This window comes from Poecilia reticulata, linkage group LG9 (genome assembly GCF_000633615.1).
Source record: "Poecilia reticulata strain Guanapo linkage group LG9, Guppy_female_1.0+MT, whole genome shotgun sequence".
NCBI classification, from domain to species: Eukaryota; Metazoa; Chordata; class Actinopteri; order Cyprinodontiformes; family Poeciliidae; genus Poecilia; species Poecilia reticulata.
In genome coordinates this window covers 25710276-25729105 of record NC_024339.1, presented here as the reverse complement: position 1 = coordinate 25729105, position 18830 = coordinate 25710276, and the positions used below count along the sequence as shown (strand labels likewise).

Here is an 18830-nt window from a genome sequence, read left to right as displayed (position 1 = left end):
GCTGACATTGATGCATGTGCTGATAAATCCGCAAACACTGGAAACAAGATTAACAAAGATTTTGAGGAAAGGGTGACAGCTAATTTTGCGCAATGGTTTGGTGCCTTATTCAAGACTGATGTTTTTGATAGAGCAAGCCACGCCTGAGAATTCACGCGTATACGCAGGGGAGGGAGCCTCAAGCATAGCAGTATAAGTTTGGTGGCATTTACTTTTTAAATAGTTCTTTTTTTTTTCAACATAAGCATCAGTATACTTTGTCACTTTGGTTGTTTCATTTTTTCATCATTGCCACAGAGCACCTTTGTTACTCATGCAGGAAAAAAACTGATTATAATATTATATCTCTTTAATAATTTAGATCATATTACAAAATAATTATAATAAAAAAAACTAAATAATGCCCTAGCACAAAAATAAATGATCTTAGTGTTTGCGGAGTCCAGGTTAATGTCAGTGTCCGTAATTTGAAAGAAGTCAGAAATGTGTGCATGCCCAAGAGTGGACTCAGGTGTTGGTTTCAGCATTTGTGTGTCTAATCATTGCGATCTAATCAGTGTATGTTACGGAGTTGGTGACATTCCACTCCAGGCCCAGAGCTCTGTCTCTAAACTGACTCTCAACCCGTTGAGACACCGATTCACGGTCTTCTGAGAAAGATATCTGTCCGCTTCATCACCCATACCAACACACATACACCGTAGAAAAGAGAATGAGATAACAATCATACTTCTACAACTGATTTCCTATTTTCTCATCGAAAGAGCCACCACCCCACCGCCGTCTGTTCTCTTTCTTCTCTCTCCAGCCAATTTCAGCTCTATACAGTAGGAAAATCCTACAGATTTCCTTTGTTCTTGTCTCATGCCTCTTTTTCTTCTCTGTTTTCTTTATTCCCGCCTTTCCTTTCCCTTTCCCCCCCCAACTACGTGATGTTTTCCCCACTTATAATCCCCTTCCCTGTCTTCATCTGTAGGCAGCTGATGGCTTCTTTCAGTTTTTTTTTTCTCTTTGTCAATTTCTCGTATGTCCCTGTGTCTCTTTAGCTCTCTTTTTCATCTGCCACCCCCCCACCCCGCACCCCCCACACACACGCACTTCCATCTGCTTTCGCTTTTGTTTCCCCGGCCCCTCTCCCGTCCCAACTTAAAAATGAGGAATGCGGTGTGACCCTGACCTCCATCGGCCCTGCGACCACCTCCGACCCCCCAGGTGACCCCCGGTCTCTGTTTTGACAGCTTGATTAATTACCCAGTGTTATGATTTATGAGAAAAGCTGTATGTAAAAATAATAGACAACAGGTGGTCTTGAAAAAAATTGGTAAATTTGAAAGAGCTTCTAGTGAGGCTTGAGGCGGCAGCGGGATTGAGGGTGGCTGCACGTGAGAAAAATGTGTACATTTTCTATTGTTAATTGTTCTCAACCATTTTTGAAGACTACATCAGGTTAATAAGAAACTGTCTGGTGCTACATGCTTGGTTTCCTTAGTTGCCAAAGCGTGGATTCCACCACGTGTATGGTGAGAGGATGAAGGGGATTACAACATGCAGCTCCATGTGTGTGCTGTGAAGCATGAACCCAGCCATGTGGTAATGACACAATGGAAAATGTGCTTGAACACAGACTTACAAGCACACTCACACACACAGATATGCTATATGCTCTGCCACCTCTTCTCCGGGTTACACGCTGTGAAAATAAGCAGAGTAAATGGCAGGACAGACCAGTCATAGGGTTTACCCTTCACACCTCAAACACAGCTTGTGATTGGCTGTAGCGACCTCCCCTGACTCACAGACCTGTGGTGCACCTCCACTTAGAGAGAGGTCAAACTTTCGGACAGTTGGAGCGTCCGTGTGTTAGTGGTTCTGTGAGCAAATACGGGGGTTTTCTGGTTCTCCGTTTTCTGACCTGTCACGTTTCCAAATAGAAATTAATAATTTATACATAATGTTGGAAAGCTGTCTCACGCCTCTCATGAAATTCCAAATTGTGCCACATAGCAACAGCCAGCAACATCAGCAGCAACACCAGCTCCATCTCTGGTTGTCACTTTTAGGTCACAATAACAGGGCAGAGGTGAAGCGACTTCTCTTTGACCTTTGGTCCTATGACATTGCAGGGATTCTATGGTGTTTAGTAAGATTAATCTGTAGAAAAGCTTCATTGTTCACTTATAGTAGATCATCGGTGAAATGACGGTAATTGTATTATCTGTATTTACAGTTAATGTAGTGGTTTGCAACTTCTTCATGTTTTGTCACATTACAATCAAAGACTTTGTCTTTTCCCGGAATTGTAATAGACCAACAAAACGGTGCATAATTATAAAGCTTAAAGTCAATGATATAAAGGCTTTTCAAAAGGTTTGTTAGATAATACTAGTAAACCAGCCATGATGAAGACTAAAGGACACAACAGACAGGTGTGAAATAAAGTGGATAAGTATAAATAGGGTTAAGAGACGGCTTTCAATTTCTCATACAACACTATTTAATTCATTTTCCATAAGCAGAAAGTGGAGTGAGGCGCAACTCCAACCCCACAAAGACATGGACATCCATCTAACTTTTTGAAGAGCTACATAAATCCCCAAATGAGGTAACAAATTAATTTGACAGGACAGCTATTCCTCATTAATCTGGGAAAAAAAACAAAACAAACAACAATCCTTCATTCTACACTGTGCTTAATAGATGGTCTGGACCCTCGACTATAGAGAAATGATAGGTTGCTGGGGATGTGAATGCTGTTGAAGTTTAAAACGACTGGATCTTATTTTAACAAGTTGCTAACATTTGGCTTTGGCACATATAATGTGCCAGCTCGATGAAGCTCACTAGAAATGACCTCCGACTTTAATTGCTCAATATTTAGAAGCATGACCATCACTGACTGAATTGCTTCATTCACTTCCTCCATTGCTATTACCAAGTTATCAACATAAGACTGAAGTCATGATTCACAACTCCTCTTTCTCTTTGCTGATTGTTCCAGTTGGAATTCAGCTGGAGAAATCAAGATCAATAGGAGAAATCCCAAATTCACAAGTCTTTTCTTGAAAGGAAGCCATGAGACTTTGCCTTTTGTAGTTGTCCTTCAACCATGTAGGGGACAGAGCAAGCATGTGATAGAAAGTGGTCTGGTAAGATTAAATTAACTTCTTATCCTACATATACTCTATGCGTTTTGCAGAAATCTAGCATTGCACATTTAACATTGCATTCCGAGGTGGAGTAACATGACGATGGCTTCTGTAGGGAGTCCTTACTTCAGCAAGAATTAGGAACCTGGTCAGATTTAATGGAAGATGGATAGCGCTAATGATGGGACAATACTGAAAGAAAAACTGCTGCACATGACTTGAGCAGGGGTTCACCTTCCAGCACGACAGCAACCACCTAGCTTACTACCAAAACTACAGTGGAATGGTTATGATCAAAGCATATCCACATCTTAGAATTGTCCAGTCAAAGTCCAGACCTAAATCCAGTTGAGAATCTACAACCTGACTTGAAAATTTCTGTTCATTGACACTCTCCATCCAGTCTGACTGAACATGAGATGTGTTGAAAAGAAGAATAAACAACACTTTCCATCTCTAGACATTTAAAACTTGTACAGAACCCCCCTTAAAGATCTGCAGCTGAAATTGCAACAAAATGGGTTCCACGACGTATTGATTCATTGATTTACTTTGTGTTGGTCTATGACTTAAAATTGAACTGAAATGCATTGAAGTTCGCTGTTACAATGACAAAGTTAAACAAAAGTTGAAATCTTATGGACGTTTGTGAAGTGTATATAAATGTTTTGGAAAAACTGTCACAGTACGTAGTTGCACAGGTAAACTAGCCATGACTTAGAGGACAGATGTCCTTCATAATTTATCATAATTGTGTAAACACACACTTCTTATTTTTGCTTGTTTTGTGGACATGTCTCTTTTTTTATATGCACATATGTGCTTACATGTGTCTGCAGTTACTAAATGTGTTGTTCCATTGACGTGTACTGACTCCGTCTGTACATGTAGCCATGTACCTCGCACTCAACTTGCATGTGTTCATCAGCAGAACAACTACCTATCCAGATGGCAAAATAGAAACATTGGACAGCTGTCAAAGGAGGTGAGATTTTTTGCTCTAGTTAAGTTCTATGGCATTCATTGTTGTCATTGTAATCAATGTTTTATATGGATTCATTTTAGTCAAAAGTTTTTAAACATGGCTTTCATTTTGTCAAAAAAGTTGCATCATATTCCTTTCTTTGTACATTTAAATCTTTATCTTTCTTACGCCTGTTAATCAGTAATATATGCCCCTGAAGACAGGGATGCTCCAGGGCAACTTCTCCTCCTCCTGTCTACACTTCTTTTGTAGCGCCTCCGCTCACCTCTTCTCCTGATTTATACATTAAATAGTTATGTGGGAGAATGGGGAGGCACCTATCATTCCATGATCTATATCTCTCTGTGCCGCCATTAAAAATACATGTGTATGCTTAGGGGAGACAATATAGAATATATAAATCAAAATGGTAATGGCAGCATTGTAAGCCTGCTGTATTTATTTCCCTGTAGCTTTCCCTCTGTGAACTGTTGACTCTTTTTACTGACTTTATTTCCTTTCCGATGGTTAACGCATTTTCTTCAGCATTAAAACATGTTGGATAATAAATTCACTGGTTGTGATCTTTCTTTTTGTCTTTTTTTAGCCTAGTAACACATCCATCATCTGCCCTGTGAATTCAAACTCTCAACTGTCCTGTTGTAAATAGCATGTAAATGTAACTAAACAAGTTAAAAATAGGAGGGAAAAGGGAAAAAGTTGACAAATGACTTGTGTAACATTTACTTACACAATCAATGGCTCTGACAATTTCCACCTGGACGGTGATTAATGCTACATCCACCCCCTATCCAGGAGCCCCCACCCCCGGCCCCTCACCTCCCTCTGTGTGTGTCGTGCTGGGCGCAGATGAAGCAGGCTTGCGAACTCCGTGTTTTTCAATGTGAGTGCGTGCATGCGTGTGTTTGTGTGTGTTCATTAAAGTAGCAGTGTCAGTCTGGACATTCAGCCTCTAAACATCCATTGAGCATCGATAGTTGTACAAATACACTCAGCGTCAAGTGCTGGGAAATAACTGACTGGGCTTTTTTGGGCTTTTCACCGTGGCACTTTCCATACGAGTGTTTTCCTGTCTCCTCAGACGTGCTGAAAATAGTCAGGTCAAGAGTAGCGATATAAAATGAGAGAATTAGAATGTAAAACGGAGAAATAAATGTAAATATAGGCACAAAGAAAAGCGAAGGCATGAGAGATCAGATGGTGTACGACTCTTTTCGCTTCCTCCACCCCACTGCTCCACTTTGAACCCATTTATAAATATTCAGCTCCACATATAAACACTATCCAAATGAGCCCAGGCATCCGAGCCAAGGTTAAAAACTCTACTTCTCATTGCAGACTCAATGACTTGACTAGCTCAAAAGGTTAGTTTCTTATTCTGACCCAAGCTGTTTATGCTCATTAAGATCAAGGGAAAACATAATCATTACTGCACAGTTATTTACTCAGGCCAAATTAGTGTATGATTATTTTAGATCAAGCACGCAACAAAAAAGTGTCTTTGATGTTGAAATGAAAAATGAATTTATAAAATGTAATCATATGTGCAATCTTGTTTCACGCTACACAAATCAACACGGAGGATGAACTGTTCAGACTAAAAAGGTATAAGATAAACTCCAGTTTATCTTATAAAGTGTCCTAAAATAAACACATCATTCATTACAGTAACATAAGTGCATATTGTATAATTTCCCCAAAGAAATTGCCTTTTTAACTTGAGTATATGTATTTATTTCAGAGTAAAACCCTTGTTAGCAAATTGGCTTTTTTTGTTTTTACTTGAATGGTCTGTGTTCATTTGTGGCCTATTATATAACTCTAATTAGCTTTTTATGTTTATCTTTTTAGATTTGCTGTAGCATCTGTTTTATATGTATGAACACAACATATTTTTTATTGTTGCTATTGCTGCTAAAATATTCAGACAGACTGATTACTGTGGTTATAATAATGTTAAACGTAGCAGTTATTTTGTTTATTGGAATTTATTTATTTGTTTTGATGTATAAACTTGCATGAAATTATGAAACATACACCTCTTAGTTTAGTCAGTTGTATTTCTAAATATCAAAAATATTGATCCTTTTGACTATTAAGAATCTGACATTTGCTTGGTTATTAGTTGGGCAATCTGCTAAGGTAGCCTGCCTCTCACACTTTCTCTCTGTAGCTGTAGAACAGCATTACATAAATAAGAGTGTTGCATGGTGCTTTAGTTTTCACATCATGAGACAGAGGTACAGAAGCTTTATACAACAGGCTGAGTGTGCTGCAACAAGTGGGGGAGGGGCATTATTGCACTCTCTTTCTGGCATCTCGTTAGAAATACTTTAAACCCAATAGGAATACCCAACAACTTTATTTTTTTTTTTAGGAAGGAACATTTTTAAGACTGCAATATACTATTAGAACAGTTATCAGCATATGCCTGTTACCATGGAGTTTTGTTTCTCCTTGCTTCTTTTCACAATGGGGGATGTAAGACAACATGGCTTTCTATAAGGCTGGTATGTTTTGATCTTCATTTCTTAGGGGATAACTAGAAAAAAAATACCTGGTAGCTTAACATTGTCACACTTACATCCAGAGTAATAATTCAAAAGTTTGAAAGTACTAAAACTGTGACAAATTAGGCCATCTAAAAATTCCTATTACACACAATAATGACAATAATAAGGAAGGAAAACAAAAAGATCAAATTTCACTCAGTTTTAAGGCATTTAAAAATATATATTCTTAGTGTTGCAAATGATTATGGAGAAAACTGGATATGTACTTCTCTGAGTGCAGGTGAACCTCACACTGCGTAGTGTTGTCATTTTCATCTGTGATCTTGCTGTAAAATCACATTTAGATCCCGACTTCAAGTACTTGCATGGCCCTGTAGCTATAGCTAGTTATCAAGAGGATGATTGATTTTGGCTGACAGGCTGATGACAATCCTGTCTCATCTCCTCTCACATCACCTCTGAAATCCACATGTCTTTTTCATAACCCCCGTAGTACAGTAAGTTCGCTCCCACCTCTGCACGCTCTCCGTCTAACAAAACTGTGTGTTTTGCGATTATGGGGGGTCTCGAACTGGTGCTGTGTGAAAATGAGAGAAGGGGGCACCGTGACTTAATCTGACAGTACTGTGCGAAGTGTGTGGTATCTCGGCCTCAGGGAGACAGGCGTGGGGAAAAGAGAGAGGTAGAGAAAAGGAAGGGAATCCAGTTGGATAAAGGGGCCCTGCATGGAAAGTTAGCTCACACAGAGGCTGAGACAGACGAGGTCACACAGAGCAGGGTGGCCCTGACAGAGAGGGAAATAGAACAAGAGTATGCGTTTGTGATTACTGTATTTACCTCCTCCCTCAGTTGCATTACATCTCTTTTATTATTAAGAGTCTGTGATTTTTGCTTAACAGTTGTAAACATTTAATATCTTTGTCATTTTCCTAAAGAAAAATATTTTTTGTTCGCTTAGCATACAGTGCTCCCTAAAAATACTAATATCCCTAGTAAACCTGAGTTATAAGGCTTTAAAATAAATTATTATATTAGGTACTTCAAGATGACACTCTTCTTTTTCACCACCCTTACCTCTCTGTCCTGCCAATATAAATATCAGTGCAATCTCGTTCTTTGCCGTTTTAGTTGTTTTAAACCTTTTAGCTATGGTTCTGACTGTAAATATTGGAGAGTTTTAGCCAGTAGCTATTTTGTTGTACCTTTATCCTAATTACTGATCATCAACACACATCTGCCACATCTGTCTTTCATGTGCGCTTGCTTTCTAATTTTTAAAAGTATTTTAGGAAAAGGGAGGTTCTTGGAAAAAAAAAAAGAAGAGATCAATGGAAATTATTTCCTGAAATCAGGATCCCTACATCTCTGATAGCCCTTCTATTCCAGTATCTGTTGAAATCATACTTCAAGCACAAAATCATCTCAGTTAGGTTCAGATTAGGGAATCACATGAACCCAATAGCAACACAAAAGACTGGTGGATAATATAGCACGAGTCCAAGTTAAAACTTGGACTCCAAGTTAAATTTGCATTTTCTTTTTTTCAAGAGTAAAGATCTTGTTTTTTGTGTTATTTGAATTCTTAAAACACTGCATTTCTTATTATTTTGAACACAATATGTTTTACATGGTTGAATAGACTCTGCTGTCATTACTTTATGAAATAAACCACCCAAATGCATACTTAAAAATAACAAAATTAGAGAAACAAAACATTTTAGTAGGTGATCCATTAATTTTCTCTTTACCCATTTGTTTGGTGACCTGCTTAAGATGTGAACAATTCCTAAAAGTGAATAGTTGTTTTACTACTGTGCTAAAGAAATAATATTTGGAGATGTTTGCACCTCCTTTACCACCCTTTGGTTCCTCAACCATTCTCGTTTCCTCAACATAGATCTTCCTTACTTGAATACCATGTTCTCTTGTCTTTCCCATTATGTCACATGGCTCTGAGAAATTGATCTGTCTTACATTATCTTTGTACCTGTAAGAAATTTGTGAATTACAAATAAAACTTAATTGATGGTCTGAATAACTTCAACCTGTATAGATTTAAATGAAGAAAATGTTTCAGCTATATTTATTTTATAGAAAATATGACTTTTTGCTTAATTTTTTACAGCACCACATTGTTGAGACAAGGGAACAGAGTCACTGGAAATGTCTCTTTGTTTATCTCGTCTCCTGACGTGACGACATGAGAGCCTGAGAGCTAGTTTCTAATCCTAATTTATTGAGCAACTATTCTTAAAATATAAATGCATGAACACACATGTATAAATGTTTTTGATAGAAGTACAAAAGGTGAATAAAAGAACATTTATGTTCTTCTTTTATTCAGCAAGCAACAGTGACATAACACATACAACCTCCAATTCACCTAACCATACCATCCACTTTCCTCACTCCATGCACCCGTGACCGCTATCAGCCATGCTTTGTACCTGTCAAGTGATGTCCTTTTCCTTGTGCCCGGATCCCTGCTTCACTACATGAGAGCTCTCACATCAAAGCGTCCTGGAGCTCCACGCACACAGATGAAACACCCTCTCAGTGTAGCCGGCTCTGTCCCCCGCTCCGGCACATTAGACACATTTCACTTCATTACAACACGACTGGAAAAATAGAGTTGCTGCTGTCTTAAAGGGACATCTTATTTACCTTCACTTGTACTTGTGTGCTTACCGAGATGTGGATACCCAGAGGTGCACAAACACACATCTTAACAAAATAAAAGACTAGTAGAGACAGCATGGCTATTGTAGATTGTAGCTGATATTTCAATCATAGCCAGGATATTTAAGACAAACATTTTATGTCTACCAGTTAATTTAGGAAAAAAATCAAATGAAATGTGGCACTTTTATTAGATTAACTCCAATTTCATATTTTTTTTCTATTACATTTTTTTATAAAAGGAGATGACCAGTGACGGGTTTCATAATTTGATGAGACAAGCCCCGGTTTCCGTAGCAGCAGCGGTCTTTGTTGTGCCATCTAAGTGTGGGGACAGGCCGACAAAAGAGACCTAAGGAGCGTCCAGAGCACGGTGGCGAGGGTCGGGTTGTTCCCCCCTCAGAGGGGGCCGGGGTGACCCTCTTGACCGCTGGCCCCAGGGCAGAGACTCAGTATGGTAGTGGCACAGGGGCACCCATAGGGCATGGGAAGGGACTTAGCCTGCACACTACAGCAGAAAGACAAGATTGACCTACAGCTAGAGGATTGTGCATGTCTATTTTATCGAAGACAGTGTGTATAAGGGACAAAAGAGGTGTTAGCAAAGCTAGCAACGTGTGAGAGAGATTTTGACATGTCAAAAAAAAAAAAGCATGTTGACCCAAAGATGGCTATGGGCATCTGTGTGGGATTCACACTTTGACAGCACATCACAAAACAAAAGATCAGATTTTTGTTTGTGTGTGTGGAAGGTGGTGGGGTGGGGGGCGGGGGGGTAACAGTGAGACAGAGCCACAAAGACAGAGAGACCAAACTAAGGATGGTTGCACGACAGACCTATTTGTTGGAAGGAGCAAATGTGCAGATTAAAATATTTGACAAAGGCTTTGTGGGAAGATTTGGAGAGGGGGGGAAAAAAACAAAAAAAAAAAACATTTTAGCTTTTTATATCATGTTGGAAAATCACAAAATATTAACAATATTAATACCAAAACTATCTTATTTTTATGCTAAGTAAAATTGCACTAATCTGTTATAAGTTTGCACAGACAAAAACAGGGAAGTTCTAGAATGATTGATTCAAAGAATAGAAGTAGAAAGTGAGCAGACACAGACATCTGGGATTTCCTGATTCCAACGCAGTCCTCCCAGTGTTCAAATGAATGATGGCTTCCGACACATAGATGAACCTGACAGCCCTACTCCTCCAAATAAAGCACTCTAATGCTGCTGGTCTTCTTTACAGAAATCTTCTCATGGGTGACTGGCTAGCTGAAAGGGTTAGCACTGTTAGGTTTATTATGTGTATTTGTGTCTCTAAAGGAAGGGCTATAGGCCATAACCTAAAGACTAGCTAATGGCTGGAAGCCGAGGTCCTGATGTTGGCTTTAGTGTGCTTAAGGATAGAGAAAGTTAAGGGTCAGAGTAAGACTAAACATGTTTAAGGGACACGGGGTTCATGTCAGAACACGAGGATCGTTGATCTAAACCATTAACTTCTGCCCTTTGCAAACCAGGATGAAGGTAAAGGAAAACTACTTACTGAGAACCGATGACATACAACTTGCCCCATAAAACACCTCTAACAAAGATTGGGTGATTTGTATTTTTACTTGTTTATTTTGTATATGAATTATGTTTTTTGCCATCATTTCACAAGATGTTGATTTTTTTTTTCTTTTTTTTTTTCTCAATGATGGAGAACATGCAAACAATTGTGTTGATATCGCTTAGAAAGCGCTACTTCAGTGTTTACAGCTTAAAAGCTTTAAACTGGCTTAGCTGGTTTTGTCAGTTATTTTATCAGACCACCACCAGTGGGCAGTGGCACAAAGCTATTGTGTACAGGCTGTATCTCTTCTCTCTCATGATCTTTGCTTTATTAATTTATCTATAACTTAATTTCTGTCCACATTTTTCAGTTCTTCACTCTTCCCATCATCTTCCAGTATTTTTTTTGCATCTAACTACGCTGGAATGTGGGTTCATGTCTTCAAACTTCAGTAGTAGTGTGAATATATCTCTGTGATGTTGGATTTAACTTGTCGTCTAATACGTCCTGTTCACTGCTGCTATGCAAGCACTATAATTACTTTCCCTGTAAGTTTTAAGGTTAATCTAAAAGCATTTGGATGAATAGATGCCATACTCTGTTAAAATATCTTCATACTTTAAAACTGTTGCAAAATGGTAAAATTGTTATGTAGTATAAAATCAAAAAGTTTACTAAAAATACAAATGTTTTTCTAAATTGCAATATTTCATAATTTGTAAGTAGAAACATTGTTTTGTTTTCAATGAAAACCGTTATATTTAGGTATATATAAGGTAATTTAATAGATGTTAACCTTTAACGTTACAAACATCTATCGAGAAAGGAATGTTTGGACTGACAGGAAGTGAGAACAGGACAAATTTCTTCAATATTAATAAGTGAGAACGTGTCACTTTGCCGTTTGAGCCATTTTGCCATTGTCAACACACGGCAGGTGCTAAGGGACAGGGTGTGTGGCAGGTTTGATGTCAGTCGGCACAGGAGGGACACACACACACACATGCTGCGTCAACGGAAGACGAGCACATTGTGTTAACACTTATTAAGGAAGAGGAGACGTGCTGCCATGAGACGACACTGTGTCCGTTGGAGATTTGCAAAGGAAACTGAAATGTATCTCCTAAAGGTCTTCTGGTTGTTGCTTGTTCCTTACTTAATCCTAGTGTATGTTTAATTTGAAATGCCTGTGTTGAAATGACTTTGGCAGACAGCCATCATTATTTAATTTTCTGGTGTGTTTGTATGGATATGTGTATTTACACTAGGGCTTGTGTGTAGAAAGGACAGTCAAAGTGAAACAGGAATCCATCTATTTCCTCCTTTTAACAAAGGACTTGGGATAATAAACAGAGTTAATTAAAACAGGTTCAAAGTTGAAAAAGTCACTTGGCTTCAGTAGAATGACCTTTTTTTGTCCCTCCATACACTTTTCTCTTCATTTCCTGAAAAATGCTTTCATATTTTTTTCCCCCTAATTTCTCTGTGTGGATATTATCATCCAACACTCTTTTCTTTTTTTACTTAAAAGGGTTGTTGTTAAATGCTCAGAAATGCCGAATAAAATTTTAAGCTATGCACAAAGAAACACAAGCAACTACAGAAAGACATGTTCTTTGCAAACCCTCACTGTGTGATGGTAGTATTGATTGGGTTTGATATTAAGTGACACATGGCCTTTGGAAGTCACTAAATGCTACTCACTGACTGAAACTACCACTGCTGAATTCCAATCCCCCAGTTACTTCTCAAGCTTGTCCCTGCAGTGACACACTCTCCTTTATCTCATTCACTGCCCTTTCTTTCAGCCTTGATTCACATCTTTCCCCACAGTTATCCAAGAAGCCATGCCTTTAAAGTGTTGTAATGATATTTGCTCACAAATGGCCAATGCTGAGCTCTTTATTAAACACAAAGACCGTGAATCGGAGATAAGCCGATATGCCGTGGATGAGCTCTAAAGAGCATTCATCTATTATGTTTTGGGTTTTTTTTAAATAATTTTTTTAAATGATTTTTTAAAAACTGAAATTATGACCAAAGTTTGTTCATCTTTCGTTTTAAAGGCATTTGACAAAGGAGGGCAAAACAACTGTAACCAAATGTCAAAACTTTCAGTTGGTGCTTAATAGTTTCTGATCTGACTCGCATATCTCTTAAAAAGTTTGAAAAGTTAAACACATTATAAAGATATTATATATAAACATTTTCAGTACATTTTTTTGTATAATTTTGCCTCATGAAACATTTTGATGGTAAAAAGGGTAGCAAAGCAAATGTATGTTGAGGTGTTCAATTTCCAGTACTATAAAACTCTGACTTGCTGATACTAATTTTAATGTGTGTAAAGAAGATTCAGTGTAAACGAGTTTTAATCTTATAAGAAAATAGACAAAATTAATCTGACTATATATTTTAAATTGCCTCTTGTACTAGCAAATTGCTCAGCTGGTATTGCTAAAGAACCATTCTCCATACAATCCTAACCCTAATTTGTAGATTTCCTGGAGGCTAACAACACTTCAAAATCCAGCACGGTTCATGATATAGGTTTCAAATGCTAAGTAATAATTGTAATACATGAGCCTTCCTGTTACTTGCTGAAAGTTTCACTTCCCCTTTCTTTCTGACAGCTCACATAAAACAATATGTATTCACATGTCTAGAATATTGGTCCCTTTTAAAAAGAATTTTACATGAGTTTGCTCTCTCCAACTTCATTTCTTTCAGTAACAGTGGCCACAATTAAGAGTGTTTTTGCTAATGCAACCTGGTTGTTGGATAGTTGTGGCTTGTTCACTGGTCAGAACGACCAGATTTTGCGTTGATTTCAAAATCGTGGAACTATTAGACGCTCTTCGGTGTATTTCAAATTAACTCGATAGTGAAAGTGTTAATCAGTTAAAGTAACTGATTTATGCTCCTATACACAACTTTGTGCTGAATATGTTTCAGGAGGACTACGGTGTGATGGTGCTCAACCCCAACGAGAACTACTTGGAGGTGGAGAAGCCAGCAAAGGACTCCCCCATTAACTCTCCTGCGGAACCCTCGGAAGAACCTGCCGAAAAGAGGGAGCGCAAAGATGAACAGGAGAGCAAAAAGAAGAGGGAATTTTATGAGAAATACCGCAACCCACAGAAAGAGACCGAGACCGAGCGCATCCCAATACGGGTGAGTAGGAGCGATTAAAGCACATTCGTGCTGACAAAGATGGGAGGAAGGAAATTTTGGACTGGAAGGAGAGGAGAGAGTGGTAGATGTTTGTCAAAATCATGCACGATGGGGGATCTAGACAGACAGACTGTTCCAGGGTCGTAGACGGAGGTAGAGGAGAAGTACATAAGAAAATGGGGAAGAGGAAATTGGACAAATTTTGATAACAGAAAAGTGGTAAAAACGTGCGGATGGCGACTGAGCTTGCTGAAGTAGCAAGGCAAGGATTTGTTAGGTGACTAGGGATGAAGGGAGGATGGAAAGCAGAGGGAGAAAGAGAGGCTCTTGTGTGGTCAGCCTGTGTGTGAAGAGGTTGGCTGTGCTCCAGTCGCCTCTCAGTGAGCAAGTGTTAACCACATGGCTACCTCCCTCACTCCCTCTTCCCCTCCCTTTTTTCTCCTTCAGATGAAGGGCTGGTCAGTGAATCTCTGGCCCAACACTCTTGTTGACCACTGGGATTTTTATCTTCAAAACACACACTCTGCAAATACACTGTAACACTCTTATCAGCTACACTCTAACCATCGGCACACATACGCACACACACACACACACACACACACACATGCACACGCACGCACACGCGCACACAGACACACGTACACGCGCACGCACACACACACACACACACACACACACACACACACACACACATGGCTTAAAGCACCTAGCTCAGCCAGTTTACCTTGTGGTCAAACAAAGGAAATGACTCTTAAATCTAGTTTCTTTGTCAAAATAAATGTGATGAACAGTGAAAGCAAGGTTACCCCCTTCAAAGACATCCTGTGTTACATCCCATTCAATTTAAAGTTTGTTAAAATAGTTCTTTTAAGTAAATGTTTAAAACATTATTTCCACATCCAGCCTTTTTCACAAGAAGAGTGAACTATATTTACCTAACTTTGCTTCATGGCTCTAAAGTAATAAATTTCAGAAAATGTATACAGTGATAGTGTATGCTTGCATGTGTGTGAAAAGTGTCACTCTGCGATTTTTGACAGGAGTTAGGGTTGCTGTGGGACTAACAGGCAATGTGTGAGCTGTCAGTGCACACTTCTTTTTTCTCACCCCTCCATCAGTACCTTTATGCACACTTTAATAAGGCATAATTAGCGTCTTATTCCATCACACCTCTTTACATGTTTCTTACATGAGGAATTAGCTTCACAGTGTCTGACATTAGGTTTGTGACATACGATCATTACGTTACACAACCCTGGATGTACTGTCCTCTGTAGCGTCTTTCTCACTTTTGCCTCATGGTTTAGTTGTAAGACTAAAGCGATACAGCAAAAATGACAACATTATTCTCTGTTTGAAATGATCTTAGTTTTGGTCAAAAGATTGTTTTGAGAGCTGATGCAGACTTTACTTAATTTGCCCTTACAAATCATGGGAGAGAGCACACATTTCATTAACTTTCACTAAATTTTGTTGTGTTTTGATCTAACTAAAGTTAAGTCTATTGCAAATCCTACCTGATGTGTCAAGCATTAGTTCTTTGTAAAATTGTTTGGATATTTATTCAATATATCAGTCCCAAATATTTATTTAATGAGTCAGTCAGAATAAATTTATTATGTACCGAAGCTGCATAGATATCTTTATATTCTTTTTGGGTATATGTTTCAGTCTGTTCATTTTTTTCTATTCGCTATAACATTTTCTTGGCTATGATGTCACAGCATTTTCTGTGTAATTGCTGAAAAAGGTCATGACTTCTAGTTAATCAGTTTTGTGAATGTGCCATTTTTCTTCTCTCAGAGGTTTTGTAGTCCAAGTTCAGTTATGAAGAAGTTGTAAGTAAACAAGTCAAAATGTTGGGTTATAGTGTGTATTAACCCACAGCATTCCTTACATGGTACCCTGGCATTAGAGCACCTTTGCAGTGTCTGGTTAAACTGTATGTACCCACATCAGGGGGGAATGTCTGTTTACTCTGCCTGCATCAAGAGGGATTTTCCAAAAGACGTGTCTGATTGAAGCGTCAGTTCCTGCTCCCCATTAAAATGGGGTATACAGCAAAGCAAAGCTCAGAATAATGCAAAAATGACAGCAAAGCTTATGTCAGACATGAATTTTGTGTGTAAATAATGACGTCCTGGCTACTGGTTTGATAACAGCATTGAGCCCTCTGCTTCTGTTAGCACTGTGTGCTAACTTTTTGTGGCCTCCTTGAGAATATAATTGTACTGCATGTTTTGGATATAATTATTTGGGTTTGTTTTTGCCATTGTTGTCTTGGGGAACACATAATCCAAATGCATTCAGTGGGGATCTTGATGCTCCTGTTAGCTAACTCCTTAATTATGTTGAAGTGTTGTTTACTTTAATCATATTGTGGTAGCAATATAATCTTTTAATAGGTATTTAACATGCATGGACATATAGTTAAACTGCGCTCCATATTGTAGGTAGCTGGTTTGGATGGAGAGGGAGTAAATACAGTAATAACACCTTTGTAATGCATTCATTTGACTGCGTGGTTCTGCAGGCTCATTGTCTTCATTCTCTTGCTCTCGGTCGGACTCTGGATTTTGTGGACCAGTTTGTATTGTGATTGTCCTTATTTTATAGCTAAAAAAAAGTTAAATAAAAACAACAAAAATGTTCACTTAACTTTTGATGCATTTGACAGAATACACTAAATGGTGGTATCAAGACTTGCGCTTGACTAATGAGTGAGCATGCCTGCTTTTTGTTGTAAGTAACCGCTTGAGCTTTGATCTTTGACCCAAATGTGTGAAAGATAGTTGTGAGTATGACCATGTCTTTTTTTTTCCACTACGCCTCCTCTTTCACTGTTTTACTGTTCTTCCTGCCACTGCCCTGGAGTAAGCTGCCACATGCTTACACACACTCACAATGAGCACACACACACACGCACACGTACACACACATGCTCTGTGCTTGTATTTCTGCTTCAGTTTGCTTAGTCTGTGTGACTGGGGGATTAAATCAAACCTCTTAAGGATGTCTGTTTTCATCTTTTTTTTTAAACTGTGCCTTACCAAGTCTTACTCCCTCACCAACCTTTGTTATTCACCAAACATCAGATTTCAACTCCTGTTGAGCTGCTGGACCACCTGCCCAATGCCATTCCAAAGCATGCATGTGTATAAACCTGAAGACAATGTATCTGTAGCCCTCATAATATAGTTACATATAATCCAGTACAAAAATGCAGAGTTTTTTCTTTTTTTTTTTTTTTTCTTTTTTGCCTGATTATCCAGGACCTCCTAAAAAAAATTGTATTTCTACCAACGAACAAAGATCGGTGCTCTTGCACACACAAACACACAGCAACCCACTGATAGAGTTGAGTTGATTAATACGCTTCCTTACACACATTAATAAGCTCTTAACCGCTTTTAGGATTTTTACTTTTTAGCCCCGAGTTCATAGTGTGCAACCTCTCAACCTCATCTAATCGCTCGCCTCTCTTCTCCTCCAGATCCCCACAGCACCGGCCCATGTTTAGAGGGATAATAGCGAAGGAGGAGGAGAAAGAGGGAGGCATGAAGGGATAGAAAGTCTGATCAGGAGGGATGCTGATGAGGATAGTGAGGAGTAATGCGGTGGGGTGGGGGGTGGGAGCACTGTCTTAGCACTTAGCCATACAGAAGTTTGGGAGTTCACTTTACTCTGAATTTTAGCAGTAATCCAGTTAGCTATTTTCTGTCAGCCAAGCGGAGGAATGGCAGGAACAAAAGGCACATTCATGGGCTTAAGAAGCTTCCAAAGAGTTCACCCAAGGCTGGCTGGCTGGGATTAGGCCAGCAGGCCCAGGAAAGAAGAAGGGGGGAAAGGCAAGCAAAGAGGACCAAAAAAAAAAAAAACAACAGAGCATCGCCCTGCTTTAAGCGCCACTTGGTTTTGTAAATGACTGTAATAATTTTCTCTTTTTAACAAAAAAATTGTCTTTCTTTCACTTTGCTAATTATCCGAAAGCTCGCAGACAAATTAGAAAAAAACAGAAAACACTCTTCTGATCTGAAGGAGCTGCTTGACGTTTTTGGCTGTTTTTTTTATCCTAGCTATATTCACTGTTATTGCATCACCAAAATTAAAGTGGTACTCAGAAGATGTTTTTTTTTTATATCAGCTAATAGAAAGACAAATAAAAAAAGTAGCACTATTGTCCCAATAAGCTCACCAGCCAAAAGAAAAACTTTGACTTTGAAGTAAAAATTGATGTGCTTAAATACTACTTGGATTTAAAATTTTATAAAATTTTATGAAACTCTGAACAGTTGACTAAGTGCTGTTGGCTACTTTCTTTCCATTATATTTCTGAAGCAAAATCTAATAATGACATCAAACCCAATTTTTTACCCAGTGTAAATCTTAATACTTAATACATTCAAACATTGTTGGAACATTTTCACAAATAGTGGTATTACATATGTTTATGTGTGAGAAGGTGCAAATATTACCATATCTATCAACATGTTTTATAAACATAACAGTCATACTGGAATTTGAGGTGGTTAGAAAATTATATTTCCCCCCTTTGAATTCTGACTTTATGGGCTTTCCTTTTTGATTTTTTTCATAATGGAACTTGGATATTTTTCCTCTAAACATAAAACACGATTGTTGTTTTTGTGTTTTTTTGTTTAGTTGTTTTTTATTTTTTTGTCTGTGTTTTTTCATGAAAACACAAACTGCAAACAGACCAAATCCATTTGCGGTAGTCTTTGTAATGTCTTGAAAGTGAAGGAACACTTGAAAAAATA

At 38.4% G+C, this 18830-nt stretch overlaps 1 protein-coding gene across 1 annotated transcript in view; it reads left to right on the top strand.

Moving 5' to 3' along the window:
* Positions 1–18830, top strand: part of arb2a (ARB2 cotranscriptional regulator A) — a 159689-nt gene that overhangs the window by 48554 nt on the left and 92305 nt on the right. The window contains exon 7 of the mRNA XM_008418923.2: positions 13831–14049. Within this exon, the coding sequence (XP_008417145.1) occupies positions 13831–14049 (219 nt within the window). The remainder of the gene's footprint in view (positions 1–13830; positions 14050–18830) is intronic.